Source organism: Bos indicus x Bos taurus, chromosome 1 (genome assembly GCF_003369695.1).
Source record: "Bos indicus x Bos taurus breed Angus x Brahman F1 hybrid chromosome 1, Bos_hybrid_MaternalHap_v2.0, whole genome shotgun sequence".
Lineage (NCBI taxonomy): Eukaryota > Metazoa > Chordata > Mammalia > Artiodactyla > Bovidae > Bos > Bos indicus x Bos taurus.
Window position 1 is genome coordinate 116,610,358 of NC_040076.1, and position 22,994 is coordinate 116,633,351.

The following is a 22,994-nucleotide window of genomic DNA, read 5'->3' on the forward strand; positions in this document are numbered from 1 at the left end:
AGAACACAGGGCAGCATGGACCAGTACAATCACTAACAACCCAGGCTCAGCATTTCAACACCCCGTGTGCCTCCATCTTCCAAACAAAGCAGAGGCATTTTCTTATTTTATTTTTATCTATCTATCCAGCCATCCAATTTCTAATTAATAAGAACTTTTCAAAACACAATCACAACACCTTTAACATAACCAACAACATCAATAACAGTTGTGTAATATCTAAAACTCAGTCCACTGTCAATTTTCCTTGGTTATTTCAAAAATGTCTTTTACAAAGTTTTGTTCAAATCGCAAACAATACCCACACATTGCATTTGGTTAGTGTATCTCCTAAAGTCTCTTTTAATCTAGAGCAGTCATGGGAACTTTTTGTCTTCATTTATCCTTTTGTGTTGTTTTTAATATTTATGTATTTATTGAATAGATAATGCGTGCAGAGTGGTAAATTTTTTTTTTCCAAACGGAACTAAAAGGAATATCATGGGGACTTTGCAGGTGGTTCAGTGGTAAAGAATCCACCTGCCAATTCAGGAGACATGGGTCTGATCCCTGAACTGGGAAGACCCCACATGCCATGGAGAAACTGAGCTGGTGTGATACACTACTGAGCTTGTGCTCTAGAGCCTGGGAACCACAACCACTGAGCTCGTGTGCCACAACTACTGAAGCTTGGTGCCCTACCACCCATGCGCCCCAACAAGAGAAGCCACTGCAAGGAGAAGCCCACACACCGCAACTAGAGAGTAGCCCCCACTCTCCGCAACTAGAGAAAAGCCCACACAGCAACAAAGACCCATCCCAGCCGAAAATAAATAAGTAAATAAAAATTATGTTTTTAAAAGGTACATAATGAAAAATCTCTCAGTCTCCTGGCCCAGAAGCAATGCTACCAGTTTCACGTGTAATCTTTTAGAAATAGTCTCTGCCTAGACAAGCATGCCTGTCCCCAAGGCTCTAGCCTGGTGAATAAGAGTGGACATGAGTTCAAGTCTCTGCAACTCACTAAATAAAAACCTTGGGTACATTACATCTGAGTCCCAGATGTTTCCTCTGGGAAAGAGAGGAAACTATTTGCTAGAGGAAAAAAACTAATAATGGCACCTATACCATGGCATCGTTGAATTAAATCAGATATGTGAAATACTTATTACTTGTTTCTATATACATCCTCCTTTGGCTTTTCCCCAAATGACAGAATCAGGCACTTTCTCCTTCGGTGTGTTTTTTTCATCACACATCACATTTTAATGATAAGTCCATACCTGTTCTTAAAGATTCGCTTCATTGTTTGAAATCATTGACTTACATTCCATTGTATGGATGCCATACTGATAGACATGCAAATAATTTCCCACCTTTTGTTTTTACAAAAAAAAAAATGCTGCCATGATATGTACACCTATGGCTGATTCATGTTGATGTTTGAAAGAAAACAACAAAATTCTGTAAAGCAATTATCCTTCAATTAAAAATTAATAAATTTAAAAAATGCTGCCATGAATATCCTTATGACATTCTATTGAATTCATGCACAAAGCATCCATAGGATAAACTCCTGGAAGTAAAGTGCTGAGCGAAGGATACATGTATTTTAATTCTTTACAGTCATGTAAAGCCCCAAAGGAAGCCATATCAATTTATACTCCTAAGAAAAGTACAGAAAGGACTCCATTTCCCTACGTCTTAACTAACACAGTCTATCGCTATATGTTTTCATCTTTGTAAATATGATTTGTGGAAAATGGTATCTCACAGATTTAATGTGCATTTCTCTTATTATGGGGCTTCCCTGGTGGCTCAGAGGTTAAAGCGTCTGCCTGGAATTTGGGAGACCCGAGTTTGATCCCTGGGTCGGGAAGATCCCCTGGAGAAGGAAATGGCAACCCACTCCAGTACTCTTGCCTGGAGTAAGAGGAGGGAGGAGCCATGGAGGGAGGAGCCTGGTAGGCTACAGTTCATGGGATTGCAAAGAGTCGGACACGACTGAGCGACTTCACTTTCTTTCATTTTCTCTTATTATGGGGTTTCCCAGGTGGCTCAGATGGTAAAGAATCTGCCTGTGATACAGAAGACCCAGGTTTGATCCCTTGATTAGGAAAATACTCTGGAGAAGGGAACCCACTCCAGTGTTCTTGCCTGGGAAATCCCGTGAATAGAGGAGCCTGGCGGGCTTAATAGTCAATGGGGTTGCAAAGAGTCAGACATGACTAAGCAACTAACACTTTCACTTTTTTCCCCTCTTATTATGAGATTGTAAAGGAAACATTGTGTAAGTAAACCTCAGTTCAAATGACCTGCCCAGGACTCCTGAGTGAGGACTCAGAGAATACCAGCGAGGGTACAATTTTAGACTCATAGAAAGTTGCAATGACGGTGCAGAGAGTACTATCATTTCCGGTATCCTTCACCTATTTTCCCCAGATACATTAATTTTTATTGATACGCTGAGGGGTTGGTTCACAGTGACTGAATTTCCAAAATGATATTTAAAAACATGAACTTTTTTTGTTTAGAGTGACAAATGAACATGAGCATCTTTAAGTATAAGTACTCTCTCCTTTTTGTGTGTCTGCTTTTCAGTTACAGAGCAATTACTTAAACGTCATGGTAAAGCAATGTTTACGGGTTAGTCTATTCTTGGGGTTTTACATTATGGCATTTCAGAATTTGCTTCATTTTACCTAAAAGGCAGTAGTAGTGTTAAGTCACTCAGTCTTGTCTGACTGTGACCCTATGGACTGTAGCCCTCCAGGCTTCTCTGTTCATGGAATTTTCCAGGCAAGAATACTAGAGTGGGTTGCTATTTCCTTCTTCAGGGAGTCTTTACAACCCAGGGATCGAACCCGAGTCTCCTGCATTGCAGGCAGATTCTTTACCACCTGAACAACCAAGGAAGCCCATAAATAGAAGGTAGATTTTTATGCTTAAAAAAATGACCTTGTCTGTACTCGTGAAGAGGATGCTCCCTCTCTGATAGCACTAAGCATGTTTCATGCATGTCCGTATGTTGTGAGTTATATCTTACAAGTGGTGAAGGGTTTGTTCTGAACCAATGCACCTCCTTCTCCTGGTCGCTTTCGGACACATGATCAGGAGCACAGCACTGTGGCCACAGGACCTGTATTTGCACAGCTGACCACTTCCTCCTTGAGACATTTTCTTCCCTTGGCTTCCCTGCTGTTCAATCTGTGAATTTGCTCCTAACTCATAAACTCTCTTCCTCTCCTGAGTCCATCTTTCCTCTAACTATAGCTTCTCCACAAGTGATAGCCATTCCCCTGGCTTTAATGACCAGGGCCAGGACTAGGGTGAGGCCATGAAGACACCTTGGTCATAGAAGTTAATGAGACATCTACCCTGGGTTCGTGCAAGTACAGGGTTGGCCCCAGAGTGTCACTATCTCCTTAAGCTTTCCTTTTTGCTCTAGACACCTTGCTTTCCTCACCCTAGTTTCACCTCCTTCAATATCTCTGCCTGCTTCCTAGACCTCCAGATACATACAACCTATTTGTTGTCTCTACTTAGGATAGCTTAAATGCAACTCAAACTTCAAATATTTAAAATAGAACTCTTGCATCACTGCTCACCCCAATGGCCAAACCTGCTCCTTCTACTGGTCTATTCCACCTAATAGCATCACCGTTTATTCAGTTACTACAGGAGTTATCCTCAATTTCTACTTTCATCAAGTCTATCTTCTGTCTCCAAAATACAATACAAATCTGACAACCTCTCACGGTCTTTGCCACTTATGCCTTGGGCCAGGCCTCCATCTCTTATCATCGCCCCAAATCCATCCTCATGGATCCCAGCTTCCACATGTACCCTTCCCCCTTCTTTCCCCCCCTTAGACTCATGACTCTGCAAGGCAGAGCAATCTTCTTTTTTAAGAAGATTTGTTTTTTTCAGTTTTGGCTGTGCTGGGTCTTGCTTGCTGCAGGTGGGCTTTTCTCTAATTGCAGCAAGCAGGGCTATTCTCTAGTTGCACTGCTCGGGTTTCTCATTGCAGTGGCTTCTCATGTTGCAGAGCATGGGCTCTGGGTGCACGGGCTTCATTACTTGTGGCTCCCAGGCTCTAGAGCTCAGACTCAGTCGTTGAGGCACACGAGCTTATTTGCTCTGCAGCATGTGGGGTCTCCCCATGCCAGGGATTGAACTGGTGTCCCCTGTATTGCAGTGGACCACCAGGGAAGCCCCAGAGCTATTGTTTTACATCCTGGAGTAGATTATGTCATTCTCCTACTTAAAACTCTCCAGTGGCTTCCAAATGAATTTAGCATAAGGGCAGACCATCCCCCGCCCCTTACCATGGTCAACAGACCAGGAGCTAGCAGGTGTAACAATTTGATCCCAGCCTAGCAACCCCACTTCTGCCTCAACCTCATTCACCAGGAACCTGCACTGGCTCCCTCCCGCTTCAGCTGTGTTCCTTTCCCCTGGAATGCTCTTCCCCAGATCTCTATATAGCCACCTCCCTCTCAACATTCAGGTGTCAGCTCTGGTGTCACTTTCCTGACCACCCCCATCCACTTATCCATCACTCAAAATCCCATCACCCTCTTTTATATCTCCATAGCATTATCACTATCTAAAAGTGTCTGAGTGCAATAGCTGCTCAAAGCTCAGGGGCTTAAAACAAAAATGTACCAGTTCAGCTGGGACAGCTCTTGATTGGGTCTCTCTCTGCTGCAGTTGAACAGCAGCTGAGGTTGGAGTCACCTGGAGGCTTTTCTGGGCTGGATGTGTAAGATTCTTTCCTCCTGTGTCTGGTGCCCTGGTGCTCCTCTGGGTGGTCTCTTTTCCCAGCAGAGAACTGGACTTCCTGCATGGCAGCTCAAGCCTCCAAAAAGAAAAGAAGTAGAAATGGCTGGTCCTCTTATAGACCAGGCCTGAAAGTGGCATGATGTGCTTCTGGGTGTGTGCCAAGTCGCTTTAGTTGTGTCTGACTGTTTGCAACCCCAGGGACTGTAGCCCACCAGGCTCTTCTGTCCATGGAATTCTCCAGGCGAGAATACTGGAGTGGGTGCCATTTCCTTCTACAGAAAATCTTCCTGACCCAGAGACTGAACCCATGTCTCTTATGTCTCCCGCGCTGGCAGGCGGGTTCTTTACCATTAATGCCACCTGGGAAGCTCTGCCATATTCAAATGGTCATAGAGCAGTCCCCCAGGTTCAAGGGGACTGAGGAATAAATTCTACCTCTTATAGGGGAAGTAACATATATGTAAAAAGAGGCAAGGAATTGATGGGGGCCTTCTTTGGCAATAAACTATCACATTCATTTATTTATTTGTTATTTATCTATCAACTCCTGTTAGGTTAAAAACTCCACAAGACAACAGGGACCTTGTCTTATTTTATGGCTCTATTAGCACCTAGAACAATGTTTGGCACACAGTAGGTGTTCAATAAATCAAGTTTGTGGACTAGACTAAACTTATCCAGATTGGTTTTGCCTGGTTTGCTGATGCTAAGCAAGCTGATGCCTTACCAGATAAGAGAAATGCTACATTTATGAAGTATTTCATTTCCTCTGCAAACAAGAAAAACTTGCCCTGAACACAAAATCTAGAAATAGATTTGGCATGTTTTCTAAATGGAAAATATTTCTTGTATCACCAGAAATTATTTTCCCACAGTTTGTGCTACATCAAAATATTGAAGTCAACTGAAAATACCTCATTCTTTAATCTTGGTGTGGACTAGATTTTTTTTTTTGTAGCAAAGGAAGTATAAAAATCTCCTGATGGTTTAACTCTCCCAGTTCTGAAAATGTCATTACGAGTTAAGATAGATTGGAAAAAAAAAAAAGGCTACGGAGAAATGTCTTTAAAAGTTTGGTCATCAAAATGTATAGGTTTTGGTTATAAGACTAGCACTTGTTCACTTAAGTAATTATATATGACCAAGGGCAAAAAAAATCCCTCAAATTTTCCCCACTGCTAGTTTTTACTGGTGAGTTCTATAAAGTAATACCATGTTTAAACCTTTTTGTAAATCCCTTGTAAATGAGTAAGTGAGAATGTATTCATCTGAAGGATTTTAGGGACTGTTGAAGTGAAAAAAGAGGGATTTAATCTTTTAAATTACACTTGCAAATGACCACTGATGAAATTTTTCCCAATCTTTGTTTTGTCTTCAGTTTTCCCGGATTTGCTCAAAGCTATCCCAGTCAGTATTCACGTCAATGTCATTCTCTTCTCCACAATCCTTATCGTTTTAACCCTGGTGGGGACAGCCTTCTTCATGTACAATGCTTTTGGCAAGCCCTTTGAAACTCTGCATGGTCCACTGGGGTTGTATCTCTTGAGCTTCATTTCAGGTGAGTACAAAATTCTACCTCTGAAGACAAATGGGCTTGTCAGTGTACAAAAGATACACCTACCCACATGTAAAATGACAGTACATATATATGGACATTCACTGTGGCAGTATTTATGAGAGCAAAAGGCAGAGAAACGTATAATTATCCAACAAGAGCGGAGCCAACAAATTCCTGACGGTAGTCTATCCAACTAGCTGGCATTAAATTGTTTTGAAGAAGATGTAATCGAAAGAACAAATGCTCATATCAAAAAGTGGAAAAGCTGTATATAAGATTTTATAAAGATAAACTTAATTTGATTTCCTATATAAATATAGGGAATGTATACATATATATAGACTCTCCATATATATAGCCCCGCCCCCCACATATGTGTATGTATATATATATAGAGAGAGAGAGACAGTCTATTCTGTTGGTGGTAATCTCTGAGCAGTAAAATTATGAGTGGTTTTCATTTTTCTCATACTTTTTAATTTCCAAATGTTTGGTAATATGCATGTATCTATTCATAATCAGAAAAATAAATACAAGGCATCAAAAAAGAGTAAAGAGCCAGTGTACCCCCACACATGAGTGGCCATATTCAGGCCTACAGGGACTTTGTGTAGCCTATGGAGGTGTATCTGAACAAATAAAACTCTAAACCCAGAAATTAGTTCATCAATAAACATCCTACTCAATAACCAAGGCTGATGGGAAACAATATAAAACCCAGTTCATGGCACAGGATGTTTCCAATATATTTACAAGGAAGAGGAAGATACAGATGAGAAAATCAAAGGAGTCTAGCTCATATGCACCGCTGTTCTATGGGAGGTCTCTGATTTCACTCCACTCCAAACTCGCAGAGACTCAGTGTTTGTCCTGTCCCCAGGAAGCGAGTAATTTTATTAGTGATTTCACAGAGAGACAAGACAGAATACAGCTCACACTAGCAAACGCTGTATTGAAGATCCATATTAGACTCTTTCCTTCTCCTCTGCAGCTTTCCCTTTGGCTGCCAGCTCCCCATCCCAGCCTCCAGCCCCCAGGCCCCTTCTCTCTCTTGACACCACTCCCTTCTCCTTGCACAATTCAACTCTGTTCACCAACTTGCACAGCTCCTTCTCTATCAAACAAACCCGTGCAGTTAACAGATGCTCACTCATCTTAGAAAGCAGTATACCAGCCTCTCTCCATGATAACCTGAGCACAGTTTGTTACTGCCCTGGGCTCTTGGGCTTCTTAATCAATGGAGATTGCTCAGAGGCCAGAGGAGGCATCCAGGCAAGGCTTTATGGGGACTTGTGCTGAAGCATGAGGGAGTAAAGAAAAGTAACAGGTATCCTTGCTTGCTCCCTGAGTTTATGGGGAGCTGGTTTCTTAAATGGGATGAGGTTTGCGGGGGGAGGCAGATCTGTGGGTCAGGCTGGAGAGGTGGCCTAAGTGCTCTTCCCACCTCCTCAGGGTGCTGTGTGCAGGGGTCAAGAGGAGTACCCTGCTTTTGTTCCCTGAAACTCAGAAGTGGCAGCTGAGCGTTGGCCTTTTTTGTATTTTACTGTTCATAATTTGCCCCAACTGCCCATGCATGCACTGATTTTTAGTTCCTTAGAGTTTCTTCACATCCTGTCTCTCAAAGAGATATTTGTCCAGGTGTTAACACTCTAGTAAAATGTCCTAGGTCTCAGCCTGTCTCAACTTCTTGGGGTCTTACCCCCTTTCAACATGCATGCGTGTATGTTGCTCAGTCAAGAACACTAGAGTGGGTTGCCAGGGGAATCTTCCCAATCCAGGGATCGAACTCAGGTCCCTTGCACCACAGGCATTCTTTACCACTGAGCCATCTGGGAAGCCCTTTACCCCCTCTACATCTTGCTAATCAAATTATTTACCCAACTGAAGTAGTTCTCTCTCTAGTGAGGGTTCTGCTAAGATAGTTTCCATAGTTTTCACAAGTAAACAATACAGTTTCAATCGTGCAGCAATGATTACCCTATGACAGCAGTGTCTAAGTCCTTCCCATCTTTGGTACTCTCACAAAAGCCTCCAGCATGGGGCTCTGCACACAGCAAACAATTCAGTACATATTCACTGACTTGGCAAAAGCAAGTCCAGAAAGAGATGTGAAGCTGGGCACGTAAACAGCACAGGTCAGAGAAATCAGAACTCGAATGGGACAGAATTAGCAGAGGAGGCCCATAGAGGTGGTGGGACAGGCTCCAGAGAGATAGGATAGAACAGTTTAAAGGGAGGCTAAGGCCTTTGCAATCAGGGCTGAGGAGCAAGAACACAGGTACAAGGTGCAGACAGACAGACAAAGACAGTGATTCAATCCCAAGGGAAGGCCAGGCTAAAAGTGGGTATTGGGGTTACTTCACTCCCACCCCACACAGCAAACCAAACTGGCAGATCTGGATGGTGTGCTATTTTAGTGGAACTCCTTGCATCAGCCTAGGGCCAACTAGACCACAGGATACATACTAACTTATCAGAGGGAACATAATGTTCTGCAGTGGTTCTTCAAGTGGAGGCCTCAGACCAGTACCATCTGCATCACCTGGGAACTTGATAGAAAAGCAAATTCTCTGACTTCACCCTAGACTTCCTGAATCAGACACTCTGGAGTGGAGCCCAGCAATCTGTGTTTTAGCAAGCCCTCCAGGTGACTCACAGCTTCCCAGGTGGCACAGTGGTAAAGAATCTGCCCGCCACTGCAGGAGACTCAAAAGACTGGGTTTGATCCCTGAGTCGGGAAGATCCCCTGGATGTAGAGATGGCAACCTGCGCCAGTATTCTTGCCATGGACAGAGGAGCCTGGTGGGCCACAGTCCATGGAGTCCCAAAGAGTTGGACGTGACTGAGCATGCACACCAGATGACTCTGCTGAAAGCTCAGGTTTGAGAACCAGGGCTATAGGGAGTTGATTATGCAGACATTGGAGGACTGAAAAAAAGGAGACCCAGAGGTAAGTCAGAGATGGCAATGTCAGATAGCAGTGGCCATCCCTACGGCTTAGAGAACCCAGGGAAGAGTTTAGGGTTACCAGAACCTTGAGGCTGGAGGAGAGGCACAAGGGCACTGGGTCTCAGCCCTCTGAGGAGGTGGCACTGTCCCTTGAGGAGATGTCACTCTCACACGACACCAGAGGGCAGCTCTGGGAGTGTGGCAAGAGCTTGGGAACTCCCCAGTTGCTGCCTGGCACAGTGCTAGCCCACGACAAGACCAGCCAGACCTCTCTTCCCTGCCTGCTCCTCTCCCTGTGGGCAGAACAGGAGGCAGCCAACAAGGCAGAGTCCGAGTGTGGGGAGTCTGGACCCAGCATCACAGGGTAGAGGAAAGAAGAGTTGGTCTGACGCCGAGACACAGCAGCTTATTAAGTGGCACAGCTATCTCACACTCCGGCTTCTGAATGAAAACTGAGAACAGCCCATTTGGAAGACAAATTATTTGACAGTTCTAATGGACGACCGAACTAACGGTATTTGAAAAGCAGGATGACTCAGAAGGATGCAGAATTTAATCCAAGTCCCAGTTCTTATCTCAGCTTTTGGCCGAGTCCAATCCAAAGAAAGCCTGAGCCCAGAAATATATGCGGCAACACAGGCCCTGTGCTTATACTGTATTGGATTTATCCTTGAACTTATTGCAAAAGCAGGTGCTCAATGAAGTTTTGTGGATGAGAGAAAGAAGAGGGGGAGAAAGGAATGAACCAGCTACAGACTGGCCTCTGGCAGAGGATAAACGCCCTATGTTGCCAGATTATCTGCTTTCTTAAAGTCCCAAATTCTTGTTTTTCAATGGGATTTATCTATTTATTTACATTTTGGCCCAACCATTAGCATGTGGGATCTTAGTTCCCAGAAGAGGGATCAAAGCCATGCCCCCTGCATTGGAAATGCAGTCTTATTAATCATTGGACTACCAGGGAAGTCCCCAATTTCTTATTTTGAAATGCCAAAATTTTCAACAATTTTTAAAATACTGTGCATGACAACAAAACATGTGTGACAGTCAGATGCACTGACACTTTGTTACCTCTAGAGGTAACAGGCCATTCTTGAATCACAGACTAACTACTCCATTCTGTTTGGTCTACCTATAGTACCCGGAAGTCCCTGGAGGTTTGGAAAAGTTTCTCTAAAGCTATAACAGTCACAGCGACTCCCAGGTTTAACCCCTACTTGTGGAAAGATGGGGATTTCACAGCCCTTAATCACAGACACTCAGAATGTGAGCCACTGGAACATACACTCAGAGGCTGGAGCTTGTACTGGGGGAGGAGTCCCTTAGTGCCCTAGGGTGCAGGGGTTGGGGTGGGGCGGTAGGGGTCACACGTCACTAGAGACTCCTCCCCCGGGGCAGCTCCCTTCTGCTGAGTGGCCTCCCCTGTTTCTCTGCCCAGGTGGCCTCCCTCACAGCCAGCAGAGAAAAGCTCCTTCCTCCCTTTTTTTCTTCTCCTCTAGCTCACCCTGGCTTCCCCAGGATCCCCCCTTCCCTGTGCTATGTCATGCCAGGGCTATTTCTTCAGCTGTCCACCTCCCTGCTGGGTGAGAACCCCAGACTTGGCATCCTGAGGTGTGAAGACAGGAGAAGGGGAGGGAAAAGAGCTCTTTCTGCTTGTCTGTCTGGGACCTTGCACGCTGCCCGGAGTAACAATGCTGTGAGCATCTCCTAGTGTGTCCTGATGTGCTGCATGCCAGACCCTCTGGGGAGAGAAGGAAAGGGAGCCAAGCTCTGGATGAGGCCAACAATGGTGCAGTCACCACAGCTTGCTTGTCTTTAGGGTCCAGAATCCTGGTGCCATCCTGGACCAGAAGTGCCTCCCACTTCTCATGGCCTCCAGTCCAGCTCACGATCCTCAGTCTCCTATTATCATTCTCTCATGAAACCACCCAAGTCAGTTAATTTGGTTTTTCTCATCTTGTCAATTATAGCCTAGATCTGAGATATAACACTAGATTTCTTAGTGGTCTCCCACGGTGCATTTTGGGGCTTCCCAGGAAGGGCCAGTGGTAAAGAACCAACCTGCCAATGCAGGAGATGGAAGAGACACAGGTTAGATCCCTGGGTTGGGAAGATTCCCTGGAGGAGGGCATGGCAACCCACTCCAGTATGTTTGCCTGGAGACTCTTATGGACAGAAGAGCTTGGCAGGCTACAGGCCATAGGGTCACAAAGGGCTGGACATGACTGAAGCAATTTAACACACATGCATAGTGCATTTTGGACAGTGATTCTCTTCTGGGACGGTGTATTAGAATCACCAGAAGAAAGTTCTAAATATACTGGGACTTCCCTGGTGGTCCAGTGGTTAAGACTCCACCTTCCAATAACGGGGATGCAGGTTCAATCACTGGTTGGCGACTAAGAACGCACATGCCTCAGGGCTAACAAGAGAAGCCCATATCCTGCAACTACAGAACCTGTGCACCCATGCTCTGCAACAAGAGGAGCCCATGCATGGCAATGAGAAGCCCTTTCACCACAACTAGAGAAAGTCTGCATGCCACAATGAAGACTCAGAGCAGCCAAAAAAAAAGTTCTAAATATAAGGATGCTGGATCCAACACCACACTAATTAAATTGGAATCTCTGGTGATGGAGGCTGGGCACTGGTCTTTTTAAAGGTTCCTAAAGCAGAAACATTACTTTACAATAAAGGTCCATCTAGCCAAAGCTATGGTTTTTCCGGTAGTCATGTATGGATGTGAGAATTGGACTATAAAGAAAGCTGAGCACTGAAGAATTGACGGTTTTGAACTGTGGTGTTGGCGAAGACTCTTGAGAGTCCCCTGGCCTGCAAGGAGATTAAACCAGTCAATCGTAGAAGAAATCAGTCCTGAATACTGTGATGCTGAAGCTGAAACTCCAATACTTTGGCCACCTGATGCAAAGAACTGATTCATTGGAAAAGACCCTGATGCTGGGAAAGATTGAGGGCAGGAGGAGAAGGGGATGACAGAAGATGAGATGGTTGGATGGCATTACTGACTCGATGGACATGAGCTTGAGTGGACAGGGAAGCCTGGCGTACTGCAGTCCATGGGGTTGCAAAGAGTTGGACATGACTGAATGACTGAACTGAACTGAACAGGGGATTCTAATGTGTGACCAGTGTAAGAACCACTGATACAGGTGCCTATGTTTCATTTATTCAACAAACCCTGACTGGTAGCCGCCATGAACCAGCCATTATGAGTGGGTGCTGGTGTTACCACAATTCACAGGCATACTGTCCTGCCCTCGTGGAGCCAACCATCTAGTGGGAGGTTCAACAGAAGTGTACACAGGGAATTAAAGGTCACAATAATCACAAAAACGGTGATAAACAGACTGCCATGATGGAGAATGAAGGGGAGGGGAGATCAAGTCTTAATACGGTGGTTGGTGAAGGCTTCTCCAGGTAGCTGAGTTCTAAAGATACAAAGCTGAGAACCCTCAGAGAATTTCCCAAGGAGAGGAGAAAACACACAAGAGGAGATGCTAGGGAAAGAGGCCAACTTGCTGTAGGCACTGAAAGAAAGCCCATGCGACTAGAGGGTAGGCAGTGAGGGGAAAATGGCCAAAAAAAAGAAAGAAAGAAAGAAAGAAATTAGAGAGATCAGCTAACATCAGTTAATGTCAGACCTCAAAAGCCACTGTAAGTCTTTTAGAATTGATTCTAATTGCACAGAGAAGCTTTTTTGAAAGGCCTTAAGAAGCTGTCTGATAGCTGATTTACCTTTTAAGAAATGTCTGGTGAAAGAGTAGGCTATTGCATCGGAGATAGAGAGAGATGAATGGATTCTAAAAACATTTTGAAAGTAGATCCAAAATGTTTTGCAGGCAGCTTAAGCAATTAGTAGACAGTGGTGGCATTAACCAAGATGAATAAGTTGGGGGTGGAACAGGCTTAGAGTTCAGGGCAAAAAAGTGGTGGGGAGAGGAGCTTAGCATTAGAAATCAAGAATTCTATTTAGGGCCCATCAAGTTTGAGATCTTATGAGATGTTCAAGAGGACATGTCGAGTAGATAGTCAGGTATATGAGTCTGGAACTTAGAGAAGAGGTCTAGACAAAAAACATAAATTTAGGAGTTGTCAGGATATACATATTATTCAAAGCAATGAAAATGGATGAGATCATCTAGAAAGAGAATGTAGATACAGAAAAATTGGCCTAGGGCCAATCCCATCAGTTGGTTCTGGGGTTGAGAAGGAGGAGGAGCTAGGAAAGGATACTGACCAGGCCTCTCTGGAGATGAAGAAGGAAAATCAGGAGATGTGGTATCCTGGAGGCTACAAGATGGGAAAGTTTCAAGTGTACAGGTCAACAACAGAAAACCAACTCATAGTTACCAAAGGGGGAAGGTGTAGGGGGAGGGATAAATTAGGAGTGGCGATTAATAGATACTAACTATATATAAAATAAATAAACTATATTTAATAAATATAATACTATATATATATATATAACCATATATAAAATAGATAAACAGCAAGGTCCTGCTGTATAGTACACGGAACTATAGTCAAAATCCTGTAATAAATCATAATGGAGAAGAATATGAAAAAGACTATATACAAATATATATACGTAACTGAATTACTTTGCTGTACACTAGGAACTAGCACTGGTTCAGACAGTAAAGAATCGGCCTGCAGTGTGGGAGACCTGGGTTTGACCCTTGGGTTAGGAAGATTCCCTGGAGGAGAACGTGGCAACCCACTCTGGTATTCTTGCCTGGAGAATCCCCATGGACAAAGGAGCCTGGCGGGCTACAGTCCATGGGTCACAAAGAGTTGGACACAACTGAGTGACTAAGCACAGACAGGAACTAACACAACATTGTAAATCAACTATACTTTAATTAAAAGTTAAAAAAAAAAAAAAAAAAAAACCAGTACAGGTCACCAGTGAGCTTTGTGAAAAGGAGGCCACCCACAAGAGTCAATGAGAGGGAGGCGAGTGTGGCCAGGGAAGGCAGAATGGGGAAAACAAGGTGAAAAAAACCTTCCTTCAAGGTTCATAATATAGTAGGAGAGAGATAAATGTACTCAAATAAAGGAGATAGAGAAATAGAGGGAACCCAAACAGAAGGAGTGGAGCATGGAAGCAACTAGACCCGTAGCTTCACACCGGAGAACTGACTATATAAGTGTATGCCTTTTCTACATTCCATTCAAGAAATTTCCCAATTGATGATAGAGAGTCTAACTCCCATGTGCATGTAAGAAAGCAGGTTACATGGAAGACTTGCCAAGGACCCATGGTAGAATATTCTAGGCAGTTCAGTGAATATTCTCTGAGGATGCTATAAAATGCATTGATTCATGCCTTTTAGAGGTGATGAAAACCATCAAAATGTGGACTTACTGCAAATTGTACTTATTGTATCTTCTCTTATATGCAGCATCATGTTTGAGTTACACCAATCAAGGCAAACAATGAAAATACCGCTTTTCTTTAAAAAGGGGACGCTCCTAATATGGGAGTAATTAATTAGGATAATTGTAACCATGGCATGGGACATTAATAAGCACAGTCAATATAAAATATGAAGACAGGAAAATAAAGAACAGTACAGAAATAGAAAGATGCTTATGTCATAGATCAGTTTCAGGATTCATAATATCCTGGCCTCTCTAACAAGCCTGTGTATGCATATGTGTGTGTGTTTGTGTGTGTGTGTGCGCCAGCTAAGTCGCTCAGTTGTATCTGACTCTTTGTGACCCTGTGGACTGTAGCCTGTCAGGCTCCTCTGTTCATGGAATTTTCCAGGCAAGAATACTGGAGTGGGTTGCCATTTACCACTCTGAGGGATCTTCCTGACTCAGGGATTGAACCCAAATCTCCTTCAACTCCTGCATTAGCAGGCAGATTATTTACCACTAGTGCCACATGGGAAGCCCTGTAATAAGTCTAGGGCATATTATTCTGCAACTGTTAGTTGAAAAACCAACTGCAACTTATTTCCACATCAATCCTTATGGAGGAGCTGTTGTTCAGGGTCTGAGAAAGAAATCAAGGATGTCCAGGCATCAAAGCTACAGAGCCTGAGGAGGATAGGATTGGTTGTAAGAAAAGTCAGCAACAAAAATATTCCACGAGTTTCTCAGCATATACTTTGGAAGGAGACCACAGGAGGGAGAGAAGTAATATTAGCCAGCCTGTCATGGCAATGGGCAAGGAGTTTTGTCTAGATGTGCAGGGTACCATCTGAAGGGCCAGAATCATAGTGAGGGGACTGCATTCTAGGTCATTCATGGTAAGGATGCAGTAGAAGGGCTGTTTAGATCACTTAGCTCAGAGCCTGGCTGTGTGTGATCTCCTGCAAGGAGACCCTCAATCTTGTCCTAACACAATTGCAAAAAGACTCCTGTCTGTTCAGAATGGTTACTTACGTCTTCCCTCTGTTTCATTTATTTTTAAGTTTTTTATTTTGGCTGCACTGGGCTCTTCATTGCAGTTCAGAGGTGGTTGTGGCATATGGACTTAGCTGTCCCACAGCATGTGAGATCTTAGTTCCCCAACTAGGGATCAAGCCCATGTCCACTGCATTGGAAGGCAGATTCTTAACCACTGGACCACCAGGAAAGTCCCACCCTCTTTTTAATTTAGAGTCAAAACCTAAGTCCTTTCTACAACTTTCAAAGCAGTACTTGCTCTGCCCACCACAAAAACCGCACACGTGCCTCATGTCTTACTCCTCTCTGCCTGGTTCTCTTCTAAAACCACCTGGTTCCTTTGCATTCACTGTTCCTTCTGTTTGAAATGCTCCTCCCCTCAAATACCTGTCATCTAACTGCCTGACATCATCAAGAGGCACTGAAATGTCATCTTCTCTCTGGGACCTCCCCTGGCCATCTCTCTTCCCTGCTTTATTTTATTCTCTTTAGTACACATCACACTCTGATAAACTATAGAATGGACTTACTTATTTTGTTATTGCCTCTCTCTCCATTCTCACCATCACTAAGATACATATCCCATCAAGATAGGAATTTTCATCTGCTTTTGCGGGAGTCGGGATACTATGATATAGAAGATAGCATCTTATTTATTTTTGGCCATGCCATGTGGCACGTGGGATCTTCGTTCTGTGACCGAGGACCAAACCCATGTCCCCTGCATTGGAAATGCAGAGTCTTAACCACTGGACCACCAGGGAAGTTGCTCATCTGCTTTTTCAGTGCTGTATCCCCAGTACCTAGAATAGTTCAGTAAGCATCCAGTATTTGTTGAATAAATGAATAAAACAGAATAAGCTCTGAACATTTTCTAGTAACAAATGACCATCTCCTTTTCTGAAAATCAATTTAGATTAGACAAACATGGTGTTTTAAGACCATTTCTTCTTTGCATGAATCATTCTCACTCACGTGACATTTCTAAAACTTAAGTTAGATATGGGCTCTGCAACTCTCTATGACAGAAGACATATATTACAGAAGAAGGGGGAAAGCTGAACCTAACTGGTATTATGAGTGCTGAAGAACTGATGCTTTTGAACTGTGGAGCTGGGGAAGACTCTTGAGACTCTCTTGGACTGCAAGGAGATCAAACCAGTCAATCCTAAAGGAAATCAACTCTGAATATTCATTGGAAGGACTGATGCTGAGGCTGAAGCCCCAATACTTTGGCCACCTATTGTGAAGAGCCATTGGAAAAGACCCTGATGCTGGGAAAGATTGAAGGCAGAAGGAGAAGGGGGTGACAGAGGATGATATAGTTGCATGGCATCACCGACTCAATGGATGTGAGTTTGAGCAAACTTGGGGAGATAGTGAAGGACAGAGAAGCCTAGTGGGCTTCAGTCCACTGGGTCACAAAGAGTTGGACAAGACTGAGCAACAGAACAGCAACTGGTATTATAACTTCATCCACACCTGCTATTTAGAAACACGTGACCAAATGGCTCTCATGATAACCTCAATCTATTCTTAGGGATTAGCTTGCCTTACTAGTCTAGATGGTAGCCACTGGTGTCTAAAGTAGTCTGGAACTGGAGCAGTTTCCTTTTGGGGAAGAAATCATGGCCAGAGATCTCACCAATAAAACTGATTTTCTAATGAAATTACATAATTTCACAGAAAATTAGCACTTACACCTGAAAAGCTGTGGTTTTCCTACCACCGTGTATCATCTCTGAAGTCTCCTTAAAGAAGGAAATTTTCAATTTATCATGCTGTGGAGGAAAGGGAATGCCTCTAAGAGTTGCCATCGCAGGTACAGAAAACTTTTCTCCCTTCCCTTCCAGGTTCTTTGCCTGGTCTCATAATTAAATTGATAAAGGCAGATTAACAAGAGAAGACCAAATTTAATTTCGTACTAGAGCTCATAAAATATGAGACTCGAAGAACTGACCCAAGCAGGCAGCTTTTACATCTTTCAGACAAAGAAACAATAATTTGTGAAAAATTAGTAAGACAAAGTGGCTGGGGCTTGGGGTAGTAAATTGGTGAAGAACTTACAAGTTTTGTTTAGACAGGCATCTTGGCCCTGAATTCTCTATCTCTGGTGATAAGGATGTCCTCCACCCTCCAGGTGCAGAGAGGGTGCCCTTCAAGTGGGCAATTTATTTCCTGATTTCAGGGAGACAGAGGAGGGTCAGAGTATCCTTCTTGTACTAGCTGTTTCTTATGTAACTTAAATTCAAAATAATCAATATGTTGAAGTGGGATAATTTAGGGTGGCAAATCCTGACCCCAGTTATCTCTAAAAGAGTTTAAAGATGACGTGTTAGCTCTTTGGAAATCTTGGCCATTGTTTTAAATGAATTGAAATTCTAATTTACTATTTCCCAAATGCAATCTTAGTGATAATAGAATGCTTCAGAGTTGGGGTTTTGTTTTATTTTTTCACCTTTGAGGGAACATTTCCACCAGACTCCATGGATCCTGTCAGGATGTTCCCACCCATGAGACCATAGTCAACCTTAGGGGTCACCAAGGGATGAAGAAGCGGTGTTCTTGTTGGCTGTGACCTTCATTCCCTACATGTAAGGACTGGAGGAGAGAGAGATGTCCAATCCTGCAGCCCCAGACAGCTGCCAGAGGGGAGCCCTGAGTGTGCAGTGTCTAGTACATGACACATGTTTGTTAATTGACTGATGATTCATGGTTTGATGGCCTTATAACTTGGCTATCCTATTCAGTCAGAAATTAACTGAACAATCAAAGTCATTAAAAGGAGAAGGGGAAAAAGCCACTATGGTACCAGCCAGATGGTGGGGAAATCAAACACGTGAAAGGAAAACAGCTCATCTTTGAGTAAGACACCGGCAGAAAAACCTCAGTCATGTGCCTGGTTATAGTCTAAATCCTAGCTTGAGCAAGGCTTGTTGGGTTTTCCTACATCTGTTGTACTCCAATCTTTCTTGTGAGCTGGAGCAGTGTTGGTCAGATAGACAGACCTGGGGGGTGGGGACTGAAATGGCCCCAGCTGAGTTTGGGCTCTTGGGGGACACACAAGTAACTGGGCAAAGAAAGAAGGAAGCATGCAGGCATGATCCTAACCTCTGAGAGGCTGTGGGCAAGAGCATGAATGCAAGTCCACATACCACATGTCTAAACAGTTCAAAGTTATAAGCTAAACTATTCAATGAAACATATTCCATCCTTCTCCCTTGACAAATAAGGTTCTGGAAGCAAGATTCAAATTAGAGTACTTAAAAAATTAATATTCTCTTATAATTAAAAAAATTTATATTTATTTATTTAACTGGCTGTGCCAGGTCTTAGTTGCAGCATGTGGGATCTAGTTCCCTAACCAGGGATTGAACCCAGGCTCCCTGCATTGGGAGTGTAGAGTCTTAGCCACTGGACCACCAGGGAAGTCCCAAATTTAGAATTCTTGAGCTCTGGAAATTCTGCACCTGAATGTGGCTAAGGGAGGAATACCATCCCCTGTCTCTTCACTTCTCTTCCCATGCCTGGTTCCATCCACACTGTAAAGGGCCTCAAGCAAGCACATATGAACACTCCACCGCATATCCAACCTCTGACCATGCCTGCCAAACAGCTGTTCTTTTCCTTGGCCACTCTCAGGCCTCAGAGCTGTACAGCACCTGCCACAAAATCCACCCCTGGGGAGATGGACCCTGGAAAGACACTCATGCCAGCTCAGGAAGAGTGCTCAAGGCTGTGTGCAGAGAAAATTCCTGAGTCCCAAGAGTACAGTCTTCAAGGCAAATAGATGGGGAAACAATGGAAAATGACAGACTTTATTTTCTTGGGCTCCAAAATCACTGCAGATGGTGACTGCAGCCACGAAATTAAAAGACACTTGCTCCTTGGAAGGAAACCTATGACCAACCTAGACAGCATATTAAAAAGCAGAGATATCACTTTGCCAACAAAGATCCATATAAAAGCTATGCTTTTTCCAGCAGTCATGTACGGATGTGAGAGTTGGACCATAAAGAAGGCTGAGCAATGAAGAACTGATGCTTTTGAACTGTGGTGTTGGAGACGATTCTTGAGAGTCCCTTGAACTGCAAGGAGATCAAACCAGTCAATCCTAAAGGAAATTAGCCTTGAATATTCATTGGAAGGACTGATGCTGAAGCTCCAATACTTGGGCCACCTGATGCAAAGAGCCAGCTCATTAGAAAAGACCCTGATGCTGGGAAAGATTGGAGGCAGGAAGAAAAGGGGCTGACAGAGGATGAGATGGTTGGATGGCATCATCAACTCAATGGACATGAGTTTGAGCAAACTCTGGGAGATAGTGAAGGACAGGAAAGCCTGGCATGCTGCAGTCCAAAGAGTCAGACACAACTTAGTGACTGAACAACAGCAAGAGTATAGTCTAGAACGCAGTCAAGGACTGTAGACGGACCCATTCCATTGACATCAAGGATTCCTCACCTTATGGGGGAGAGGTATCAACAGGACAGAGAGCAGGACCCTTTAAATATGGCGCCCATAGCAGGAACCCCTTCGATGGAGTCTAAGGGCCAAACTAGAAACATGCTGAACCCTATTCTTATCATTACTCACACTTATTCTTGTCCCTTACACCCCTCTCTCCATGTCCCCAGCAGCCACACCAAAAAGAGAAACACTTCTTGGGTATCTTTTGTTCCATAAGCCATAAAGAGGTATCAGGAGCCCTATATTTCTTTTAGAGCTGGGGAAAGAGAAGCAAAAATGCCCCAAGTTCACACTGAGCTGTTTCCCTCCATGTGTCTTAGCATCACTCAGGGGTTGGCAGAGACTCAGGCTGGGTTTCCATGCTCTGACTCTGAAATGACCAAGTCTACTTCACGGATAACTCCTAAATCCAGAGCGAAATCATAGACTATCCTCTTAACGACTACATCGTGTTTTGGGAGCTTGCAGGCTTGAAGTATTAGCTCCAGCAAAGGGCTATTGGTTTTAAGATACCCCAGCAACCTTGACTTTAAGAATTTGAAATGTGGTCTCACTATGATGCAGTCTCCTTAACAAAGTAGTACCTTTAAAATATTAAACAACTTGAAAAAGGAAACCGAACTTGAATTTTTCTTTCAAGCACCCAGAATATACAGGGTTTCACTTCTGTCTGAAATTCACCATCTCCTCACACAAAGAAGGGTCTCATGGTAAAAGCAATGGCATTTTCTCCACAATTTTCAAATAAAAGATAAAGAGAAAACAGCATCGCAGCCTCTTTGTTAGTTCGAACAATAAAGGAATAATACGGTTTTGCCAGGGGAGAGCTCTGGTTTTAAGCTCAGAATACAAAAATAGGCTGACAATTTTTACAAAGGAATATTCCGCGAGGCCGGTGGGAAGTGAAGTTTCTAGAAAATTATATCATTTGGTTATTTGGGGGTGTATGATTACGAGGAGCAAGCTGGTGGGGCCAGTCCTCAGTGAAATTCTAATAGAAGAAATGGAATTTCACTTTTCCTGTTCACTCCTGACCCTACCCCTCTCTACCAACCCAAACCCAGCCTTTGGAAAAGGAATGGGGCAACATTTGCATGTTAGCACCTCATGTCTAGAATGTTCTCCCCACACAGTCCAGCCTCCCTTTGCTAACTTTTCCTACAGCTACTTCCAAAGAACCTTCTAGGATGCTGCCCGCCCTCTCAGGTATAGCCACCCGCACCTCCCTTTACTATGACGCTCACTGCGATAGGTTTATAACTTTTTTATCTGAGTTCCCTGCCCAATTATACTCTCTGTTAGAGCAGAAGCCACCATATACCTTTTCTTTCATGTTGAAAGCTCCCCACTACTACCGTGCTTGGCCCATCAGTAAGTCTCATTAAATAAAGGATTGAGTGAATTAATGAATGAGAACTTAAGCCACTACATTGCTGCTCCCAGACATCTGAATTAACTGTCACTGAAGGCAAAAGCACTTACTCCTCTTCAAGGAGTCACAAATCTAATGGGAGAGCGTATGAAGGAACAAGGCAGGGTAGCCTAACTGATGGAGTTAGGGGTTTTTTGGTGTGTAGTAGAGTGCAGTAAGGGATGATGGTTAAGACTTGCAAGGCAAAAAGAATACATAAACACCAGAGGAATAGTGACGAATTAGCAAGCATTTCTCTGTGACTATTCTAATATCAAATGTTAATCTTGAATCATCTTTCTTATCCACATTTTGTAGACAAGGAAGGGGAGACTGGGAGGTTAAAACTGACTTTGGGACTTCCCTGGTGGTCCAGTGGTTAGGACTCTGAACTGTCACTGCAGGGGGTGCAGGGTTGGTCCCTGATCAGGGAACTGAGATCCCACATGCAGCACAGAGTGACCAAATAAATAACATTTTAAATGGACTACTTTCATATAACAAAAGGGAGATTGAGAGTGTGAAACCAAATTGTTTTAATCAAAGTCAGAAAACCATTTCAGCAAGTCTCCTTTTAACTAGCAACCTGTTATGATGACCTGGGATGCATCTGTAGCTGTGGGAGCCCTCAGAGCCCTGGCTCTCCATGGTGTCCCCGACTCTGCCCCTTCTTGCCACGTGCTTCTGCCCCCCTGTGCCACCCACCCCTCTGGGGGGCTCCCTTCCTCCATCCTCAGGGGAGAGGGCCTGAGTTTTCAGGCACCACTCAACATGTTGTGCCCCTGTCCTGCAGAGAACTCCAGGCCATAGTCACACCATTTAAAAGTAGATTAGGCTACCAATGAGTAATAAACGAGAGGAAAATAATAATGATGGGTTAAACAAAATAAATACTTATTATTCTCTCATGTAAAAACCTAGAAGTTGAAGTCCAGGGCTGGTCTGGTGACTCCTGGTATCTGATATCCAAGATTCCTCCTTTCCTATTTTACCATAACACACGGCTTCCATTTCTAAGGCCACATTGCCCAAAATGGTGCTCCAGCCATTGCATACATATTTCAGCGACAGGAAGGACAACAGGGAAAGAAAGTGGAGGCCCCTAATGCTGCACACTTCAAGGAAACTTTTCTAGCCCCACATACCAACCTCCCTCAACCAATGTAGTCTTTGTTCAAGGCAGCCACATACCTAGGTAAAAATCCTGAGTTCTGTTACAAACAAGGAGAATAGGTACTCTCCACCTTAACATGTTAGACATGGCTGCCTTTGCGCAGGGACACCTCTGGGCAGCTGTGGCCAGGTGGGAGCCGGAGGAGGGGAAGGAGAAAGCTTTCAGCCCTTTCACAAGGGGACTAGATGACAACATTTTTCGTGTATGGCCTGTGAAGTACAGAGAAACGTGCTCTCTTGAAGTCACAC

The 22,994-nt window shown here is 43.8% G+C and overlaps 1 protein-coding gene across 1 annotated transcript in view; it reads left to right on the top strand.

Annotated features, from left to right (window-relative positions):
• The window catches only part of CLRN1 (clarin 1), a 47,137-nt gene that overhangs the window by 20,445 nt on the left and 3,698 nt on the right, over positions 1-22,994 (top strand). Inside the window, exon 2 of the mRNA XM_027543569.1 lies at positions 6,143-6,322. Within this exon, the coding sequence (XP_027399370.1) occupies positions 6,143-6,322 (180 nt within the window). The remainder of the gene's footprint in view (positions 1-6,142; positions 6,323-22,994) is intronic.